Source organism: Mytilus edulis, chromosome 9, assembly GCF_963676685.1.
Source record: "Mytilus edulis chromosome 9, xbMytEdul2.2, whole genome shotgun sequence".
In the NCBI taxonomy this organism is placed as follows: Eukaryota; Metazoa; Mollusca; class Bivalvia; order Mytilida; family Mytilidae; genus Mytilus; species Mytilus edulis.
In genome coordinates this window covers 14,302,467-14,323,087 of record NC_092352.1, presented here as the reverse complement: position 1 = coordinate 14,323,087, position 20,621 = coordinate 14,302,467, and the positions used below count along the sequence as shown (strand labels likewise).

Genomic DNA, 20,621 nt, shown 5'->3' with positions numbered 1-20,621 from the left:
GTTGAAGACTATAAACCCTGGTTATCACATACAAAAAATTATATAATTTTTCGAAGATATTTCATCATCCAACTTCTACTCTGTTTTTGTGATTCATTAGATAGGTATTTCACTTGACCCAGATATTTCATCTTTTAGTACTGTGATTTTTTTATGTTATAAAGTCAACCTGTAGCTTTGATATATAAAATGATAGAATCTGAAGCGAAACGATGTATGAAATATTCTTGCTTTGTACGATATCAAGATAAAATTTCAACTCAAACACGCCCTAACCAAAAAAGGTCCACTCGATTATCTCTCCGTCCGTGGTAAATTTTAAATAATCGGAGGTTATGCATTTTCTACATCCAACTTGAAAAATACCCATGTCGTCGACTTGATATCTAATTGTTTTGGTTAACTATGTACTAGATAAATTGAAAACTTATGCAAATGGTGTTTTTAAAATAAAACACTTCGTAATTGAGAAGAAAATTGTAATTTTGTTTGTTTCTATTAACTTTTAATTTTTTGTCACTATAGTAAACATTACAGTAAGCATTTATCGCCTTCTCTAACAAAGAGCTTCGATTCTTTTGTTCTTTTTCAACCGGGTTTCCGACTGAATTTAATAAAGTGTACTGTCGATTTTGATTTGTGGATGTGAAGTTTGTGGTATGGGCAACAACTCTACTATAAAAAGTACGAATTATTAAATTTTGGGTTAATTTGTCAACCGTCACTCAAGAGAAACTTCCTGCAGTTCTGTATAGTTCAGTCCTAAAAAAATTGTATGTGGCATACATTGATCACACAATAAAACCAATTTTATTATATTGTAGTGAAATTTGGGGTTCATTTAAAATAAACTCTGCTGCTTGCAAGAAAAAAAGTGATTATCTATTTGAATTAATCTACATAAATGATTATTTGGAATCACATTTCAGATATTTAAAGTATATTCTTGGTGTAAATAAGAAAGCCTCAAATTTAGCAGTGTTATCAGAGGTTGCAAGATTTCCTCTTTATTTTTCTGTCATTATATCTATGGTAAAATATGTACACAGGCTTAACAAGTTGGACAAAGGGTTACTTTATGATGCTTATGTTTGTAATAAAATTTTAGATGCAGAAAACATTAATTGTTGGTATTCATCTATGAAATATGTACTTCAATCACTTGATATACAAAATTTAGATACAAAGCTCAATACATTAATTAAATTTGTAAAATGTAAACTTTGTAATAGTTTTAAAACATTTTGGTTGGTCAAAAGATCTGAAACCTTATCACAAGGTAATAGTAAATTAGAGAATTATTTCAACCTCAAGACTGACTTTGTAAAGGAGGCTTATTTATCAATTAAAGATTTTAGTATAAGAAGAGCTATATGTAAAATGAGAATAAGTGCTCATGATCTTAAAATTGAGAAAGATAGATATAGTAAAAAATACATAGAGAGAACTCAACGTCTATGTCATCACTGCTTATCACATGGGTCAAATTCTATTGAAGATGAGACCCATTTTACAGTAAATTGTCCATTATATAATATGATGAACAGAGGAAATTACAATATGATAAGAGTTATCACTTTTTGTACTAATTTTAAAGAACTACCTAATGATAAGAAATATTTCTGGCTGTTCACAAATGAGCATTTACCAACTCTCATGTGCCTAGGAAATTACATTATTAAAGGTTTAGAAATAAGATCCAGATGTAAACAAAATATATGAAGTAATTTAGTATTTTATTGTTATAAGATTTAATATAATAGTTATATAAAACACATGTTGTGTTAGGCTCTGATCCTGTTCATAACGTTATAGTATGTATTAGTTTTCTGTTTTGTTTTTTCCAATCATATTGTGTTGTAAAATGATGCCCTTTATGGGTTCTTGATTAGATTAATAAAATTCTTATTCTTATTCTTATCATATCAATAATATTTAATCAAAATGGTTTACCACTTGTATGGAACACATCACATTGTGTGAGCACTTCCTGGATTTATTCAACTAGAGAAATAGAGTTAATTGTTCCTCTCTATTTGCCATTTAAAAATAGCCTATTAAAGTTCGTTTTGAGAATTTCTCACTCACGTAGATACACATGAAAAAAACACACCTCAAAATGTTTTGAGATAAACATGAACAAGAATGTGTCCAAAGAACACAGATGCCCCACTCGCACTATCCTTTTCCATGTTCCATGGACTGTGAAATTGGGTAATTATCTAATTTGGCATTAAAATTAGAAAGATCATATCATAAGCAACAAGTGTACTAAGTTTCAAGTTGATTGGACTTCAGCTTCATCAAAAACTACCTTGACCAAAAACTTTAACCTGAAACTCCCACTTTCATTTTCTATGTTCAGTGGACCGTGAAATTGGGGTCAAAAGTCTAATTTGGCTTAAAAATAAGAAAGATCATCTCATAAGCAACAAGTGTACTAAGTTTCAAGTTGATTAGACTTCAGTTTCATCAAAAACTACCTTGACCAAAAACTTTAACCTGGACAGACGAACAGAACCACAGACAGACGGACGGACGAACGGAGTCACAGACCAGAAAACATAATGCCCCTCTACTATCGTAGGTGGAGCATAAAAAAAGAACATTATTGATGTATCAATTGGACATGCAGTCAGCTATGGTGACAGTCGGACCTTTGTTTAAGTAAACAGTTAAAATCAACAATCGCTAATAAATTGGAAAATAACAGCTTAGATTATTCGAAAATATGATTTTATAATACGGCTCGTGGTTCCAAATATGTACACCAGATATTGACGGATTTAGTTTGTAACCCGGATTTGTTTTTATCTATCGATTTATGAGTTTTGAACAGCGGTATACTACTGTTGCCTTTATTTTAAACCAAAAGTAACCAAACGTGATTTTCGTGGTATACACAACTAGATTTAAAAACTCATATAGCATATACAAACGACAGGAAACCATCGTGATATAGCATTGAATATTGTGAGTGACATGGTGTTAGTTCTCAGTAGGTACAAGATTATTTTTTAGGTATGAAGGCAAATATAAATGTGAAATACAAAATGACATAACGAAAAAATTCATCCAAGATACCTGGCTAATTATTTAGTCTGCAAGATGCGCATTAGACTCAAAAGAGGCTGCATTCATTAAAACGGATAGACGTTTTTGACAATTAAATAAAGGCAACAGTAGTATAGACTTGGTACCGGACATTTTAAGAATCTGGTTTTATGGCTATTCTAACCTCAGGCTCATATGGCAATGTTAGAAATATCTTATCGGACGGATATGTATCTCAAAAATTTCCAAAAAAACATTATCAATTAAAACTATCAGAGGTTAAGGCGGGTGATGTGTTGAAGTACTAATTCGAATTTTCGTTGAACAACCATGTAATCCTGACTTTAAAGATTTATAGGTTTAGTTTTCGCAATTTCACTTTTTTTGATACGCCCCACAAAACATCCGAGATTTCTCTGGCGTCTGACGAATAAAGATTTAAGATTAACTTATGATTAAAATTTCTAACATGCAAACAGTGCATCTAGTGTAGTGACCTATAGTTGTTAATGTCTGTGTCATTTTGGTCTCTTGTGGACAGTTGTCTCATTGGCAATCATACCACATCTTCTTTTTTATAATTGGTGCTCAAATCAAATCATTTGTTAAGGAAATCTTCCGAAGTTACAGAGTATTCAAAACCGAACAGAAAATGTAAAGAAACTGACACTATTGATGATAGTTTATGTCAGCATACAAGTACTGCAATATCATCCTGAACAAAACATCTACCAGCAGTGGAATCCACTCAGCCGTTATAATATCTCATCAAAGATGCCAGATTTGAGATCTCTATACACCAGACGCATGTTTTTTTTCTACATAAGACTCGACAGTGTTATTAAAACAGTTGGAAATACAAATCAATAACAAAGTTAACCAGCATTGATAACCAAAGATATACCAACAAATTGCACCAATACAACCATTTATGCATGGTTGTAGGCGAAAAAGTGTTTCAAATTATAAAGATAGTTAATTATAGTGAACATTAAACTTCATGACAACATATATAAAAGACAAAGTTTGTATTATTTATTATTAAAACATATAAATGTTGCTTGTACTGGTTTAAGCAATATTGGTACAATAAGTTTAAATACTGTTATATTTATATAAGATTGGTAAAATGTTAAAAAATTAGCCCTTAAAAATATAAACATTTAAAAGCAAATATTGTATATAACATATGTAAAAGTATATAATCAACATCAGTTTTTCAAGACAAAATGGTAAAGAACAGAAACTAGAGGCTCTCAAGAGCCTGTATTGCTCACCTGACTCTGGTTTTTTTGAAATCATATAAAAAAAGATAAAATTTGGCTACAAAGTTAAAAAAAAACTTGGTCAGCACCTCATAAGGAACATTCATGCTATGTTGGGTTTCAGTCCATTCAATGGTTCTCTAAAAGAAGACTTTTGTATGCATTTCCCATAGGGTCCTATGTTAACATAAACCCCCAGCTGGCGGGCATCTTTGATGATGTATCGGCTACAAAGTAACAAAACTTGGTCAGCACCTCATATTTAAAGGAACATTCATGCCATGTTTGGTTTCATTCCATTCAGTGGTTCTTTAAAAAAAGTTATTTGTATGCATTTCCCATATGGGTCCTATGTTAAACTAAGCCCCCCGCTGGCGGCCATCTTGGATGATGGATCGGCTACAAAGTAACAATACTTGGTCAGCACCTCATAAGGAACATTTATGCCATGTTTGGTTTCATTCCATTCAGTGGTTCTCTAGGAGAAGTTCAAAATGTAAAATGTTAACGACAACGACGGACGAGAACGCTTTCAAAGCTGATACAAGACAAAACATGAGAATTATAAATGATTGATTATAGTGAAACCGTTAGGATAAATCACAAGACTTCTCAATACCACCAACTTAAATAAATGTCAATTCCAGTCGAGATATCCATTACTTTTACTCTTCTCACCAAAATGTGCAAGTGTTACCAATTTGACTAGATTAAATTTTTATTTTTGAATTCTTGCAATAAAGCCTACAATATAACAACAAAACAACAAACCAGGGAGGTATACTATACATGTATAAATATTTCAATATTGCATTGTTTCTATTCTGTTAATAATAAAAAGGTACTAGTATCCATAATTGAATTTTTTTTTTCAAAATCCTGCTCTTTTCTTGGTAGTTCATCAACAACATCCTTAGCATGTAAACACAGAAGTTGTGAGTACAAACTCAGCACATGGTATTTTCTTTTAAATTGGAATATATCTTCACAAGTAATATAAAGGAGTATAAGACATTTCAAAATCCCACTATTTGGAATGTATCTTAACAAGTAACATAAATGAAAATGAGATATTTTAAAATGCCACTATTTGGAATGTATCTGAAAGAGTAATGGCAAATCCCATAATAGCTACTTCAGAATGCCACTATTTGGAATGTATTTAAACATGTAATAGAAAGGAAATTTAGATACTTTAAAATGCCACTATTAGGAATGTATGCTAACATTCTAAAAATAATAGATACCATAGAATACCACTATTTGGAATACTATAAAGGAGTATTGTACACTTTAGAATGCCTCTATTTGGTTTGTATCTTAAAAAGTAATACAAAGGAATATTACATACTTTTAATAGAATGCTACTATTTGGTTTGTTACAAATGAATATTACATACTTTAGAATGCCTCTATTTGGTTTGTTACAAATGAATATTACATACTTTAGAATGCCTCTATTTGGTTTGTATCTTAACAAATAATACAAATGAATATTACATACTTTAGAATGCCTCTATTTGGTTTGTTACAAATGAATATTACATACTTTAGAATGCCTCTATTTGGTTTGTTACAAATGAATATTACATACTTTAGAATGCCTCTATTTGTTTTTTTACAAATGAATATTGCATACTTTAGAATGCCTCTATTTGGTTTGTTACAAATGAATATTGCATACTTTAGAATGCCTCTATTTGGTTTGTTACAAATGAATATTACATACTTTAGAATGCCCCTATTTGGTTTGTTACAAATGAATATTACATACTTTAGAATGCCTCTATTTGGTTTGTATCTTAACAAGTAATACGAATGAATATTACATACTTTAGAATGCCTCTATTTGGTTTGTTACAAATGAATATTACATACTTTAGAATGCCTTTATTTGGTTTGTTACAAATGAATATTACATACTTTAGAATGCCTTTATTTGGTTTGTATCTTAACAATTAATACAAATGAATATTACATACTTTTAATAGAATGCTACTATTTGGTTTGTTACAAATGAATATTACATACTTTAGAATGCCTCTATTTGGTTTGTTACAAATGAATATTACATACTTTAGAATGCCTCTATTTGGTTTGTATCTTAACAAGTAATACAAATGAATATTACATACTTTAGAATGCCTCTATTTGGTTTGTTACAAATGAATATTACATACTTTAGAATGCCTCTATTTGGTTTGTTACAAATGAATATTACATACTTTAGAATGCCTCTATTTGGTTTGTATCTTAACAAGTAATACAAATGAATATTACATACTTTAGAATGCCTCTATTTGGTTTGTTACAAATGAATATTCCATACTTTAGAATGCCTCTATTTGGTTTGTTACAAATGAATATTACATACTTTAGAATGCCTCTATTTGGTTTGTTACAAATGAATATTACATACTTTAGAATGCCTCTATTTGGTTTGTTACAAATGAATATTGCATACTTTAGAATGCCTCTTTTTGGTTTATTACAAATGAATATTACATACTTTAGAATGCCTCTATTTGGTTTGTTACAAATGAATATTACATACTTTAGAATGCCTCTATTTGGTTTGTTACAAATGAATATTACATACTTTAGAATGCCTCTATTTGGTTTGTTACAAATGAATATTACATACTTTAGAATGCCTCTATTTGGTTTGTATCTTAACAAGTAATACAAAGGAATATTACATACTTTAGATTGAAGAGACATATATTGTCGAAATGTGCATCTGGTGCAAGAAAATTGGTACCGTTAATTTTATTAGAATGCCTCTATTTGGTTTGTATCTTAACAAGTAATACAAAGGAATATTACATACTTTTAATAGAATGCCATTATTTGGAATGCACCACAAAAAGATGGAATATTCATATCTCTAATGCATAATACAATGTGATGGTATTTTCGGAAATGGCAAATCCCATTATCAATGCTATGCATATTGAAATTGCAAAACTTTATGTACATGTCATCAAACAAGCATGTAAAGACTAAAATTTGAAATTTTCTTTAAAGAATATATACATAAAGTACATTAAAAATATTAAGCAATTTATCAATGCCCATACAATGTAAATAGAATGCATTCTTATAAAATAACAAGTGGTAACACACATTCTGTAATGCCACTATTTGGAATGCATCATAAAAAGAGAAAATTAAAGGGATAGGAATAACCTCTTGCAGTATGTATATTTCTCTCCATAATGTTTAAAATTTATTTTGTCATGAAAATAAAAATATACAGGTTGAGTTTGGTCTAAATTGTTTATCATAAAATTAGGGATTTCTATTCACTCCTCTATGTTTTATGTTTCAGAAAAGAATGAGTTTTAAAAATATGAATTGACCTATACACTTTAAAAGTATTGTCTAAGACTATATATAATCAAAGATTGTTTGAGAGAAAACTTGTGTCTGGATATGAAAAAAACAAAGAAAAATATGGTATGATTTTGTTATATTTTTTCAAACAGTCTAGAAAATCACAGTTTTCCATATCTTAATTAAGATGCACCAATTGCTCCTTTCAATGTTCTGGGTTTTTTTTCATGTCCCAGCTGCTAGGAGAAGATAGCAATAAGTGTCACCCTTGTCCATCTAACCATTTGTATGTCCCAAAATTTGTTTTCGTTCTATCACTTTTGTTTGCATCAACCAAATGTTATGAGCTAATACAATGTTTATAACCATAAAACACGGATCGAGTTCACTGACTCACTTTTACAGTTTTTTTAGTTATGTTTCTTTTTAACATAATATGCAAGTGGGGGCTTAATATGTGTCCCATAAACACATTCTTACAACTAATGACTGCCAAGCACATGACTAAATATGAAGTCCTTCTGTTTTTGTTCCTAAGTACTACACAAAGTGTGACCGAAAATTTAAGTTCATTCTTTTGAAAATTCTAAATGTTGGCAAATAAAATATAGATGTCTGACAGATCTGATAATTACCCACATCTTACAACTTATCCATGTCAAGCTGCTGACAAAAGATGAAGTCATTCTGTTCTGTTAGAAAAGTGTGATAGAAATATGTGTTGGATGAACAGATGGACAATGTAGAATAGTGACAACTTCTAAAATAAAAAAGTCAGTTAAAAATCATGAATGGTAGATAGATATATAGGAAGAAGTGGTATGAGTGCCAATGAGACAACTCTCCATCCAAATAACAATTTATAAAAGTAAACCATTATAGGTCAAGGTACGGCCTTCAACATGGAGCCTTGACTCACACCGAACAACAAGCTATAAAGGGCAACAAAATTATTAGTGTAAAACCATTCAAACGGGAAACCAACAATCTAATCTATATAAAAAAACGAGAAACGAGAAACACATATAAATTACATAAACAAACGACAACTACTGTACATCAGATTCCTGACTTAGGACAGGTGCAAACATTTGCAGTGGGATTAAATGTTTTAATGATACCAAACCTTCACCCTTTTTCTGAAACCATAGTATAACATCACATTTTTAACAAGTAACTGACAACTTCTAGCACCAGACTTATCATGGTAAATCAATGACTTTTAGAAATTACTTAACAAAAATAGCACCAGAGTGGGCATTATCAACTATCCACATCCAGTCAAGCGCTATCAGAAACACTTACGATAATTAATTTATCTTATGTGGGAAACTGACAAATTCATTTAATTAAAGAAAAAAAACCTTCAAAAAAATAAAAGCAAAAAAGTATTATAAATAAGTATCTTAATATAAGTAGTTGATAATTATAAAAACAAAAACACAAAAAAAACAAACAAGATATAAAAAACTTGTTGATAATTATAAAAACAAAAACACAAAAAATACAAGCAAGATATAAAGCCTTCTCTTATATCAATACAACACAATGTATACTTAGTATAAAAATAAATAGTTGACTATATTTTATTATCACTTATACAATCATCACAACATCAATCTTATTATCACTTATACAACCATAACAACATCTGTATCAGATCTTAATAATACTGAACAAGACTTAAAACATTGTTGAGTTACTAACAATTTAAAACAACCTTTCATCACTAAACAACATCAACACAACACAATGTATACTTAGTATATAAATAAATATTTGACTATATTTTATTAACACTTATACAATCATCACAGCATCTATCTTATTATCACTTATACAACCATAACATCTGTATCAGATCTTAATAATACTGAACAAGACTTAAAACATTGTTGAGTTACTAACAATTTTAAACAACCTTTCATCACTAATTTACAAAAAATTACTTTGGAGATAAGACTTCAAAGGCACTTTTAAACCAATTGAAATCTAATAGTAGACATTTGTCATTAGAAAGCCTACCTTTGAAAATATAGGGAAAAACCCATACAATTAATAAATGTATGGAGGATAACACCCCCCCCCCCCCAAAAAAAAAATCATGTAAAAAATACCAGATAAATATATCAAACCCCCTCCCCAATAAATACAAACATAACAAAGCAGATCTTCTTTCCATTATAGTTTTTCTCTTATAAGACCATTCTTAAGAGAGACCATTATTTAACAGACATCTTTTACCAAATAACGCATTGATTTTGTATGCGTTGCAACCCATTTCAAAAAGTTTCCTTTATAATGTCTAATAACATAGGCTGTGATGGTCTTATAAGAAGGACTACTGTTTAAACATCTCTTAAGCATCATAACATATTAATGCAGTTGTATCACAAAATTGTTCTGAATATTGAAGTGCCAAAAAAACAAACACTTTAAGCCTCAACAAATATATATTAGTTATCTGAATCAATTTATTTAATAAATAACTAGTTCATAAAAATCTTAAAAGCTTTATACTAATATAGCATGCTCCAATCACTCTGAAAAGGTAATTCAACATCCTTAAGGGCATACGATACAGTTACAGGGGAGGTAATGACGTTGCTAACGTAAAATGTTATTTTCGCGACGTCAAACTGTGACATATCGGGAAAAGATGCATTTTTCGACTGATTGTTATCATTCAAACTGATTTAATTTGAAAACGAGTGCATGGACCCCTATTTTTTAAAACGACATTTTGTTTCATTTTGCAGGAAGATTATGTGGAAAAAATTTAATAAAACTGTAAATAGTGCAATTTTTTTAATTTTGTTAAAAATACAGCAAAAAAATATGTTTTTTTTCTGAATTCATGACCATTTGATAAATATAAGTTATTTCTGAATCAAAAATGCATATTTTTTTAATACTTATAAAATGCAGAAATAACAAATTATTTAACAAAAAACAATCTGTGTTTATCTTTTAAAACAAAAAAGTTATGGTTTTCTTACGAAAGGGAAAATACGGCCACAAATCCGAATTTTGAGTAAATATACAAAATTTCGACCTCATTTAACTCAAAAAGTAGCACATGAAGGTATATTTTTTATTTCATATATGATTTTATCAGGCAAAAAATAGCCTATATGGAAATTTTCATCAAACTGTAAATACAGGATCAAAACTGTATCGTATGCCCTTAATAACTTGTGAAGTATTTATTTAATGTTATGGTATAATTTCCAATGCTTTTGTTCTACTGGTACATTCTGTAGACTGCATTAGTAACTTGAACTGTGGATGGGTAAATAATGCTGCTGGTACCTTTAATGCTGAATGATTTAAACACAGAGCTCTGATTATCAACTATTGTGGTCTGAATATCACATCACTGAATAGTGTTCGTACAGCAGTTTCACTATCAACAATTAATTCAGATTCTCAATTCCTTATAGCTGCATACTGTTCGTAGAAAGGTTTCACGGGCAACAATTAGATTCTTAATTCCCTATTACTGCATACTGCCTATTACTGCATACTGTGCATTGAGAGGTTTCACTATCAGCAATGAGATTCTCGTTTCCCTATTGCTGCATATTGTTCATAGAGAGTTTCTACTGTATCTTTCTCTTCCTTTAACAACCTTATCAAATAGTTTTTATCTTTAGCTTCCTGTTCAATTGAAAATAAAATAAGAATGAAATAAAAATGTCAGTTTCAACATTAAATGTCACTTACAAGTATTTTTTTTTATATGAAAATGTTTAAAATATACAGTGTAACCTGTCTTATCCAACACACTGGGGGACCAGAAAATGTGTCAAAGTAGGATGTTGGAATACTCAGGTATCGGATTAGGCAGGTTACACTGTGCAAATATTAAATGATATTCACTTTGAATATTTTAAAGATAGCTATATTGAAACTAGGTGGAATTGTTTTAATGGACCGTAACTAATGTTACCTCCTTCATCTCCAAACATCATTCCACTTACATCCATACAATATACACAATTGGAATGATACTTACCCAATATTATATGATACATAGTGACATAATACAATATTTATGGGGTCAGTAAATTCCATATGGGGTAAGAGTGAAGATCAGATCTACATATGGCATTTATTGACCCCATATATATTGTATTAGATCACTAGCACACTATGTAACAAATTTATCTTACTGACTATCTTGTGGTATTTAGACAAGTGGCTTATCAAAATGATCAAGTATTCAGAACCTACTTCCATTTGTCTATACAAAAACAAATGCCAACAATAACAACTTGTTAGCTAGAAATGTTTTTTATGAATTTATTTCATTCGTTCATTAACAATTTCTTCATCAGTTGACACCTTTAAGGTTGTGTTTTTTTTAAAAGGGATGCAACACCACCATAACCATGTATTGAAATAAGCCCTGCCTACTAACCTACTATGGAATATTCACAGTCTCCGCACAGTCCCTTTTAACCAATCATATTTGTAGAAATGTCTATTAGGTAAGATAAAATTAATTGTAGCCAGTTTTATATAATACATACCCAATATAACTCATTTGACAGATATTTTTGTTTTGTCTTTAAACCATTGACAAATATTATCCATGCAGAAGTACATCCTACTCTGAAAAAAAGCAACATTGTCTTCTTAAATAATACAAAGTCTTAAAAATCAAAACAGACAATACTTTAATATTGGGCTTTATCAAACAGTTTCTTGTCTTGAAGATATAAAATAATTAGCATCCATCATTATCGTTCTGATGATCTGAGCATGATATATTTAAACCATGGATATCTGTTTAAAGATAAAACATGAATTACCTTGTTCAATGATGTATCAATTGTCTATAGGCTTGTATGCATACAATGGCAAAACCACAAAAATTAACATTTTATCAAATTTACTCCCTACTTTTTAAATTGCAATGTAACATTGTGTATAGTCTTGAAAATATGTTCAATGTATTCTGAGTAATGACTTTATTTGTTTCTGTTTTTGACTTTTAATATAGTTCTGATAAAGAGTTTTCCACTTAACATTCATACATTTGACACCTAACAGTTGCTTGTAGATGCAAACAAATAACAATATGTTTTAATGACTCTTTTAACCAAGTGTTCTCCACAGGAAATTTTCCCATTATGGTGAAATGATGCTATATTGCTTTAATGTGTTGCTATCTGAGATAATTATGCTATAGATATTGTTATAGATGTGATGCTATAATTCCAAGAAATAAGATGGTATTTTAAAATTCACTGTTTACCAGGATGCTGTATGAAATTTGTGGGGAGAACACTATTAAACCGGTTCAGTTATTAGTTTCAAAGTAATATTTGGCAATATGAAACCAATATTGTGATATAAGAATAACTCACATCAGTATGGCAATAACAATGGACCAAAATCCAACACTGAACAAATAGGAAAGGAAATTTTGAATCCAGTTTGGCCATGTTATGACTTGAAATTTAATTGAATCAAATATAACAGTAGACTCTCCATTGTATAGTCTGTAAGGTCCACAACTTTTGCTTGGTTGTAATCTGTAAAATATGTAAACATTACAATTATATCACAGCACATTATGGATTAATCATATACTGTAACCCAATCTTACTATCTGGTACTTTTTTTTACTTTTAGTCCTTTCACAATTTTCAAATCCACTAAATGTAGTTAAATAAGGAAAGATCCAAGTTTAACATGTTCACCACGATTTATATTAGCATAATTTTTCTATTTGTGAAAGTTGAAAAATAAATCACTCATGAATTTTAGTTGGTTTACAGTATTATCAGGACACCTGCAAATCATTTTTATAAAAGGAAATGAAACCTTAACGTGACTAAACTGCAGAAATCAATTGAAAGTCTTGAAAGATACATTTCAGTTGACCTTTTATATCAAATGTTAAATGATCTTAAATGTTTTTTCTAATGTCAAGAATCTTTACCATTTAGATGTTGATACTGCTCTATATCTACATCTAATTTGGCGCTAACAAATATTTAAACTTTCCAACATTATATTTTAGATTTTTTTGGTTCAATTTTTATCTTGTAAAAAGGAATCGAAAAAAAGACTCCAAATATTCATTTTTTTTACTTAAAAAAATTGAGAAATCTTGAGAAATTCAGATGAGAGTATTCAGGCAAAATGTAATACAATACATGCACACCTGTAAAACACCCAACAAATAGCACAGAAAGGTCAGAGTTGAATTGAAGTGTAGGCAGAACTTCATTAGAATTTCAAGTTCAATGACTTCCTCCTCATTTGGTATCATATTTCCCTAAAAGGATGGTAGAGATATATACATTTGTATTCAAAAATATCTTTCAAAAACAAATCTTTAAAGATGGAAAAGAAATCTTTAATATACTTCAATTCAAAGCAAAACGGTTTATAATCAGTCCTTTATACTGTGGATTCATTTTTATTCGTGGTATACCAATTTTCGTGGGATTCGTTGGTCAAAGCGAACCACGAATTTAAGAATTCAACGAAGAATAATCCCGAGAAATGTGTATGGAGTTGGATGTTTATGTCCGGTTATGTTATGCAGTTCTAGTATAGTGTTGACTAGCGATCAACATTGTAACATAACACGTGATTTTTATTGAAAGAAGATACAAGTATTTTGATTAAATCTATAATAAATATGTCGAATATCAGTGATAGTTTACTTTTTAAAATTGATAAAAACTGTTCATGGAAAATAACTGCAAGTTGTTAATTACCGTGTCATAGTTTGGTTTACCTGTGATTAAAAATCAATAGGATTAAGTACGGGGATATTGCCCGTAGGTAATATTGTTTATGACAGGAACATTTATTTTCACACCTTATACTTATATCACTGTTTATTATATCGTGATTAGGGAAATTAGCTTTCAATCATAAAGTTTTGAATGACTTATAGAATTCAGACAAGAATTTATAAATTGTAAAACAAACAAATAATCAGTTGTCTCTGCCCATTATTGTAATCGAAGTTATCAATGAACACTTTAACCTAGAATAACCAATTAAGCGAGGATTTTGACAATTAAAAACTTTTTCAATGAATTCCTTCCTTTTTTTTTTTTTTTATTATTGATCGAACCAAGGATGTTATATGATCTCCTAAATCAAAAAGAAATCCATGAATTACGTATCTAATTTTTGTTGTTGTAATCAGCGATCCACGAATTTACGTATACCACGAAACGTCTTTTTTTCTCTATCCACGAAAATTGATACCCACGAAAATAAATGAATCCACAGTAGATCAAGGTGAACTTTGATATTTCATGTAACAGAAAAAGAACCTTGAAATAGAATATTGAGAAGCAAAAATTTGAAGTGTGCAGTAACTTTTTGAAGTATACTAAAGTGTGCAGTAATTTGTTTAAGTATCCTACTGTTTAAACATCTCCAAACTGAAATTTAATCCAATTTAACCTCATAATTTAAAAAAAATAAATGTCATTCTTGTGAAAATTGGGCTTCTGTTTTTACACTGATCAGATACAGATAAAAAAAAGTTCCATGTCTGCATTTTATCTAGTAATAAAAGATGATATCAACTCTTACAAAACTAACTGTAGATCTTTTAAGGATGAATCTAATACAGGTATCTAAAAGCATAGGCACGTTCCCTAAATAACAGATCATTCATGAAACACAAATATAGAAATATAGTTAACAAAGACATGCATTGAACAGCTTTGTGATAAAGACATGCTCAACTGAACTTGTGAATTCTTCCAAACAAATACTTTTACCTTTTTTAAAATCCTGAAATTAATTATCCATTTTTATTATCATATTGTCAATGTAACTTTTTCCCTACCTGATAGCAATACATAATGTGATTTTCATAACCCTGTCATAATTTATTATTGACAAGAATATTAAAGTATACCTGTTTGTCTTTTGACATTTTTTTCCCATACCAAAAGTACAGATTTTTGGGTTTTCTACCCATTTATATTGCAAAATAATAGCTGTGAACCATTGAACCTGTTTGGTAATATATAAACAGGTAAGTGAGCATATAAACAAACAAAATAAGCTTCACATTGTGTCAAGCCACTGATATTTTATACTATCTGTGTGTAGAAAACCTGATTATCTGTTAATCATTCTATAACTGGTCTTTCCCACTCCTTTAGACAGTTTTAACGATTAAAGCAAGCTGGATATAGGTTAATTGTCTGACCATCCTTTTATTTTTGGTTTAGCCTTAAAGGAAATCTTATCATATACTAGACAGAGTGATTGAGACCAGATTGAACACATTTTGACATATCAATGTCTATTCTGTAGTTTTTTGAGTGTCGCTCTATGGTTTTCTACTTACAATCCCTTTTTATTACAGTAGGGGGACAGTAGTCATTCATTTTCCCGACATATCTATTTCATACAAATTTTAAATTGTTAAACCAAAAGAATATTTCAGCTCATTTCTCCTCCAATTTTCAAAAATTTTTCACTGCATTCTATTTTTTAACAATACTTACGATTTAATAACATATACTAATGGTACAACAGCTAACATATACGACCACAACAGTACGGTCATAAATAATGATATTGACCGGGATGTTCTGTATGGACGGTCTTCTGGACGACAATTATGTACTAATGTTAACTGAAATATAAACCACGAGGATAGGTTCAATGTATGTGGTAATCCTAGCATGAGAATAACAATATTCTGTCTTGTTAAGAAAAACCTGTAATATTTCTTTTAAAAACCTGCTTCAAATGCAGTCAACTTTTGAAATATCAAAATTGACAGGACAGCAATAAAATTTTGAGTGAACATAAAATTGACTCATATGAAAAAGGAAATAAGCCTGAGAATGCACCATGTATAACAGGATTAGATTTAAAAATAGAATGGCTTGTCCTATTGATAGGATTAGACAGTTTACTCTTGTACATCAATCCAAATTATGTGTTTTACTTTAAGTGGAATTTTTGTTTTTTTGTACATACAGTACTCCGCCATAAGTATTCGTAAATCAACAATGGCGGTCACGTCATGGAAGGGTAAACAAGATTTGACCGTAGTCTCCATGTCACAATCGGGATGGCAATGAATCTATATATAGATGATCATGTGATTGTCATGTGACACGTGCGTGATGACGTTAGAAGCGTCTGCACTTACGTTGTAGCTAATGTAAACAAAATGGGTCGCAAGGGAAAAGAACTGACATCTGATCAGAAAAGTCGTCTCGCTGCATTAAATGATGCAGGTTACAGAAAAAGTGATATCGTCAAATTGACAGGCATTAAACAGAGTACTGTTTACAGTTTTTTTAAGAGGTATGAGCACCGGGGTGATATAGAAAGCATTCGGAGAACAGGCAGACCAAATCCTTTCATGACAGGGACATGAGAAAACTTTCCCGTTGTGTAAAAAAACATCGCCATAAATCTTTATCTGAAATTACTAATACTTTTAATTAGAGCATTGATGGACCTTTCTCTAAACCAAATGTTGAACGTAAATTACATTCTGATGGGTTCCACAAGCGATCAGTAAAGAAAAAAAATCGTATCCGTGAAGTCAACAAGAAAAAACAAGTGGCATATTGCAGGGGGAATTTACATAAAACTGTTAATGCACACTGGAGTAAAGGGATATTCAGTGATGAGTGCAAGGTAGTCATTGGGCAGGATTCTCGTGTCAGTGTCTGGAGAAAGGTTGGATAAGAGTGGCTTACGGATTGTATTTGCCCTCCATCTCAGCGCAAGTATAGTTTAATGATCTGGGGATGCATCACTTACCATGGTGTCGGAACTATTACTGTTGTTGAAGGGAACATAAATGCCTTAAAATACATTGACATTATTGACAATAATTTGTGGCCAGTGGTTGTTAGTCATTTTCCAGATAATAACTACGTTTTTCAAGATAATAATGCCCCTGTCCATCGAGCCCGATCTGTTCAAGATTTTCATAGGGAAACGGGTCTAAAAAGCATGAACTGGCCAGCTCAGAGTCCGGACCTCAATATTATTGAGAATTGTTGGTGGGTATTAAAAAGGGAACTGCAAAAACGTACTCAGAACATAAATAATACCAAAGACCTGGAGTGTGAAATTCGTGACATATGGGACAAATTAACAGTTACTTACCTGAAATCATTGTATAACAGCATTCCTAGGAGGATTTTACGAGTAATGAGGAACAAAGGAAACATTACAAAGTATTGAGGTAGGATTTTTTTATTTTGTTACTTGTTCAATAGTCCCATTTTTTTTCATGTGCAGATTTACATTGAATGGCGGTCATTTTGTTTTACGAATACTTATGGCAGACGACTGTACTAACATACTATAATTTTCTAATAATTTTGCTATTTTTATCTTTTTTGATGTGTTGTCGAAGGTTGATTTTGATGGACCCCTTAGTTTTTCTTTGTTTTTATTACCTTAATAGAATTATTGTTGACTTTTATATCGGAGTCTGTTTATTTAATAAAGAGTTGAATAAATCTTTTCTGGACAGACAAAAACACACAAATCAGCCTGATTTTATTTCGGCATAATTTTTTTTATAAGTCAGCCTTAGAAGTCAAAAAAATTCAATGTAGACAGTTAATTCGAGAACTCCTTGTTTTATACCAAGAGTAACATATAGTGCACATGTCTTCCATCCCCTCACATGTGCATTCAAGTGCTGCTCAACATATGAATTTTGTGTTAAATAATTTATTATTGTTTTAAATATTTATATATTGTCGATGGTATTTCAAACAAAAGGATGTATTTCAGCTACATTCTCATCAAAGGACAATAGCTGAGAAACATCCTTGAAAGACCATTGATAATCTGTTTATCACTGCTTTCCTGACATAGGCTTATGACATTATACATTCTCTTTCTAATGACTGAGAAAATATGAGATAATTTTCTACCTCAAGCAAGTGAAAGATATAAAAAAAATATCATAGAAAGAGATCAAAAGAAAAAGACACAAAATAGTGATAAGTACCTTTTTCAAATAAAATAAAATAAAACATTTCAGAGCTGTCATCAATGGTATCCATGGACAGAAAAACATTCCCAACCTAAAAATAAAAGAAACAAATGAGTAATATTATGTATGAAAAGGCTGACATTTATACAACACCCTGTTATATTCTAATCATCCTGGGAAAAATAATCACACTAAATAAGTAGCTCATATTGAAAAGTGTTAAATATTTTCAAGGTCAAAAGAATAAAAAAATAAAAACTAATTTCACTAACCATGCAATGAAATCAGGTTAATATTGGTAATGAGAATATGTCTACAAACTTTAGGTGAAGGACTTCAAAAACCAGGAGGAAAAAGTGTCCCATAAATAAATTTGTGAATAATTTTCTTTCACAATCAACAATGGTAACTTTTGATGAGGTCTTCAATTATGAAACTACAGAGTCTATTTATATCTAGGAACAGGAAACACACACACATACCACAATCTGATCACACAATTTGATTTGTTTGTTGAATGCTATTGTTTACATGAAACTTTTACAATGTAACTGCAAAACACCAGAAAAGGACTCTGTCTACCACTCATTCCAGATTCTTTGTTATTTCAAAATTGAAGATAATTTTTCATTTATACAACTTACCAACATAAGTATTGAGAATAAACTAAGTCAACAACATTTCTTGGTAAATCAAATTCTTGTTCTCCCAAAAACTTTACAATTCTGAAGCTTTTCCATCTGTCATAGATCAACCTGAAATTGAAAAAAGAGCACACATATGTGTATTGTTTAAAAATACCAAGTCAAATGAACACATATTTCAATCAAATGAACATAATTTGATGAAACATCTTCTTCAATCAAATAAACAAAATCTTATGAAAATTTCTCATTGGCAATCATACAACAACCAGTTTTTTAAAATGAATACTTGAATATTTTTTTACAATTTTAAAGTATCTTAGACATAGATCATAGATCTTTTTCATATTGAAAACAGTAGATTAATTGTTTAAAAATGCTAAAAATATTAAGGATGTTTACTGGTCATGTTTTGGAAATTTTGTCAGATTTCCGAAATTCCCTGGTTTTATCCATTTGAATGCTTTAAACAATTTTGCCCATGGACCCCCATTTTTCTTTTATAAATCTTTTACATGTATAATTATATGCCATTTCTAAAAAGTCTTATAAAATCTTATTTATTTTTTAATAGTTTTTGAGAACTTTAACTGGTCAATGATAAAGCTATGCAAAAATCAAGAGAGAATATTTTCCTGCCAATATTACAATGGCTAATATCTCGAAATCAAGCACATTGACCCCTACATTTTTTTTTTGCTTTTTTGATTCCTCAATTAAACCTTTCAATATATACTAGTGTCATGGAAAACTATTTCTTTTTAAACTGAGCAGCATACTAAATTAAATGTATTCAAAATCTAATAAAACTTTTAACTGGTTAACACAACTAAATTAAGTAGTCAAATCACTGTATGAATATGAATATCAATATGAATATCAATATAATTAAGAAATAACAGATAAACTTACTTTCTAGGAAAATTTCCACAAAATATAACAAAAGTAGTAACAATCAAATCCATAAGAGCTAATCTGTATAACTGTTGTCCTATGTAGTTTTCCCAACACTAAAAATAAATAGAAGAAAAATCGTATAAATAAAATAAATACACATAAAAAGTGAAAGGAAAAAAGGATATCATTGTAAAATAATAGCAAAGAAACACATTTTCTTTCATATTTGTTATTTTTAAGAACAGCTGATAAAGTTTTGCATGATGTAAAAAATTCATACATTCTGAGACTTCCTTTTTTCTAGTATCATATAACAGCTCAGTATTAGTTTAAACATATTTATTTATAGTGGATTTGAAAACAAGTTTTGCAACTTATATTAATCCCTTTCCACTTTGCCGATGCGAGTGCTGCCATGTAGCGTCATTAGCCTGTTCTTTTTCGAAA

At 30.1% G+C, this 20,621-nt stretch overlaps 1 protein-coding gene across 3 annotated transcripts in view; it reads right to left on the bottom strand.

Annotated features, from left to right (window-relative positions):
• Positions 1-10,840: 10,840 nt before the first annotated feature.
• LOC139487680 (transmembrane channel-like protein 7) overlaps positions 10,841-20,621 on the bottom strand; it is a 32,841-nt gene continuing 23,060 nt past the window's right edge. For 2 of the 3 annotated variants that reach the window (XM_071272649.1, XM_071272650.1), the window contains exons 11-17: positions 20,190-20,287; positions 19,278-19,388; positions 18,649-18,724; positions 16,160-16,290; positions 13,031-13,198; positions 12,191-12,272; positions 10,841-11,315 (exon numbers count right to left, since the gene is read on the bottom strand). In XM_071272649.1, the coding sequence (XP_071128750.1) occupies positions 11,205-11,315; positions 12,191-12,272; positions 13,031-13,198; positions 16,160-16,290; positions 18,649-18,724; positions 19,278-19,388; positions 20,190-20,287 (777 nt within the window). In that variant the 3' untranslated portion in view covers positions 10,841-11,204. Of the gene's footprint in view, positions 11,316-12,190; positions 12,273-13,030; positions 13,199-16,048; positions 16,291-18,648; positions 18,725-19,277; positions 19,389-20,189; positions 20,288-20,621 lie in introns of those variants that run through there. The other variant, XM_071272651.1, reaches the window with a different exon arrangement.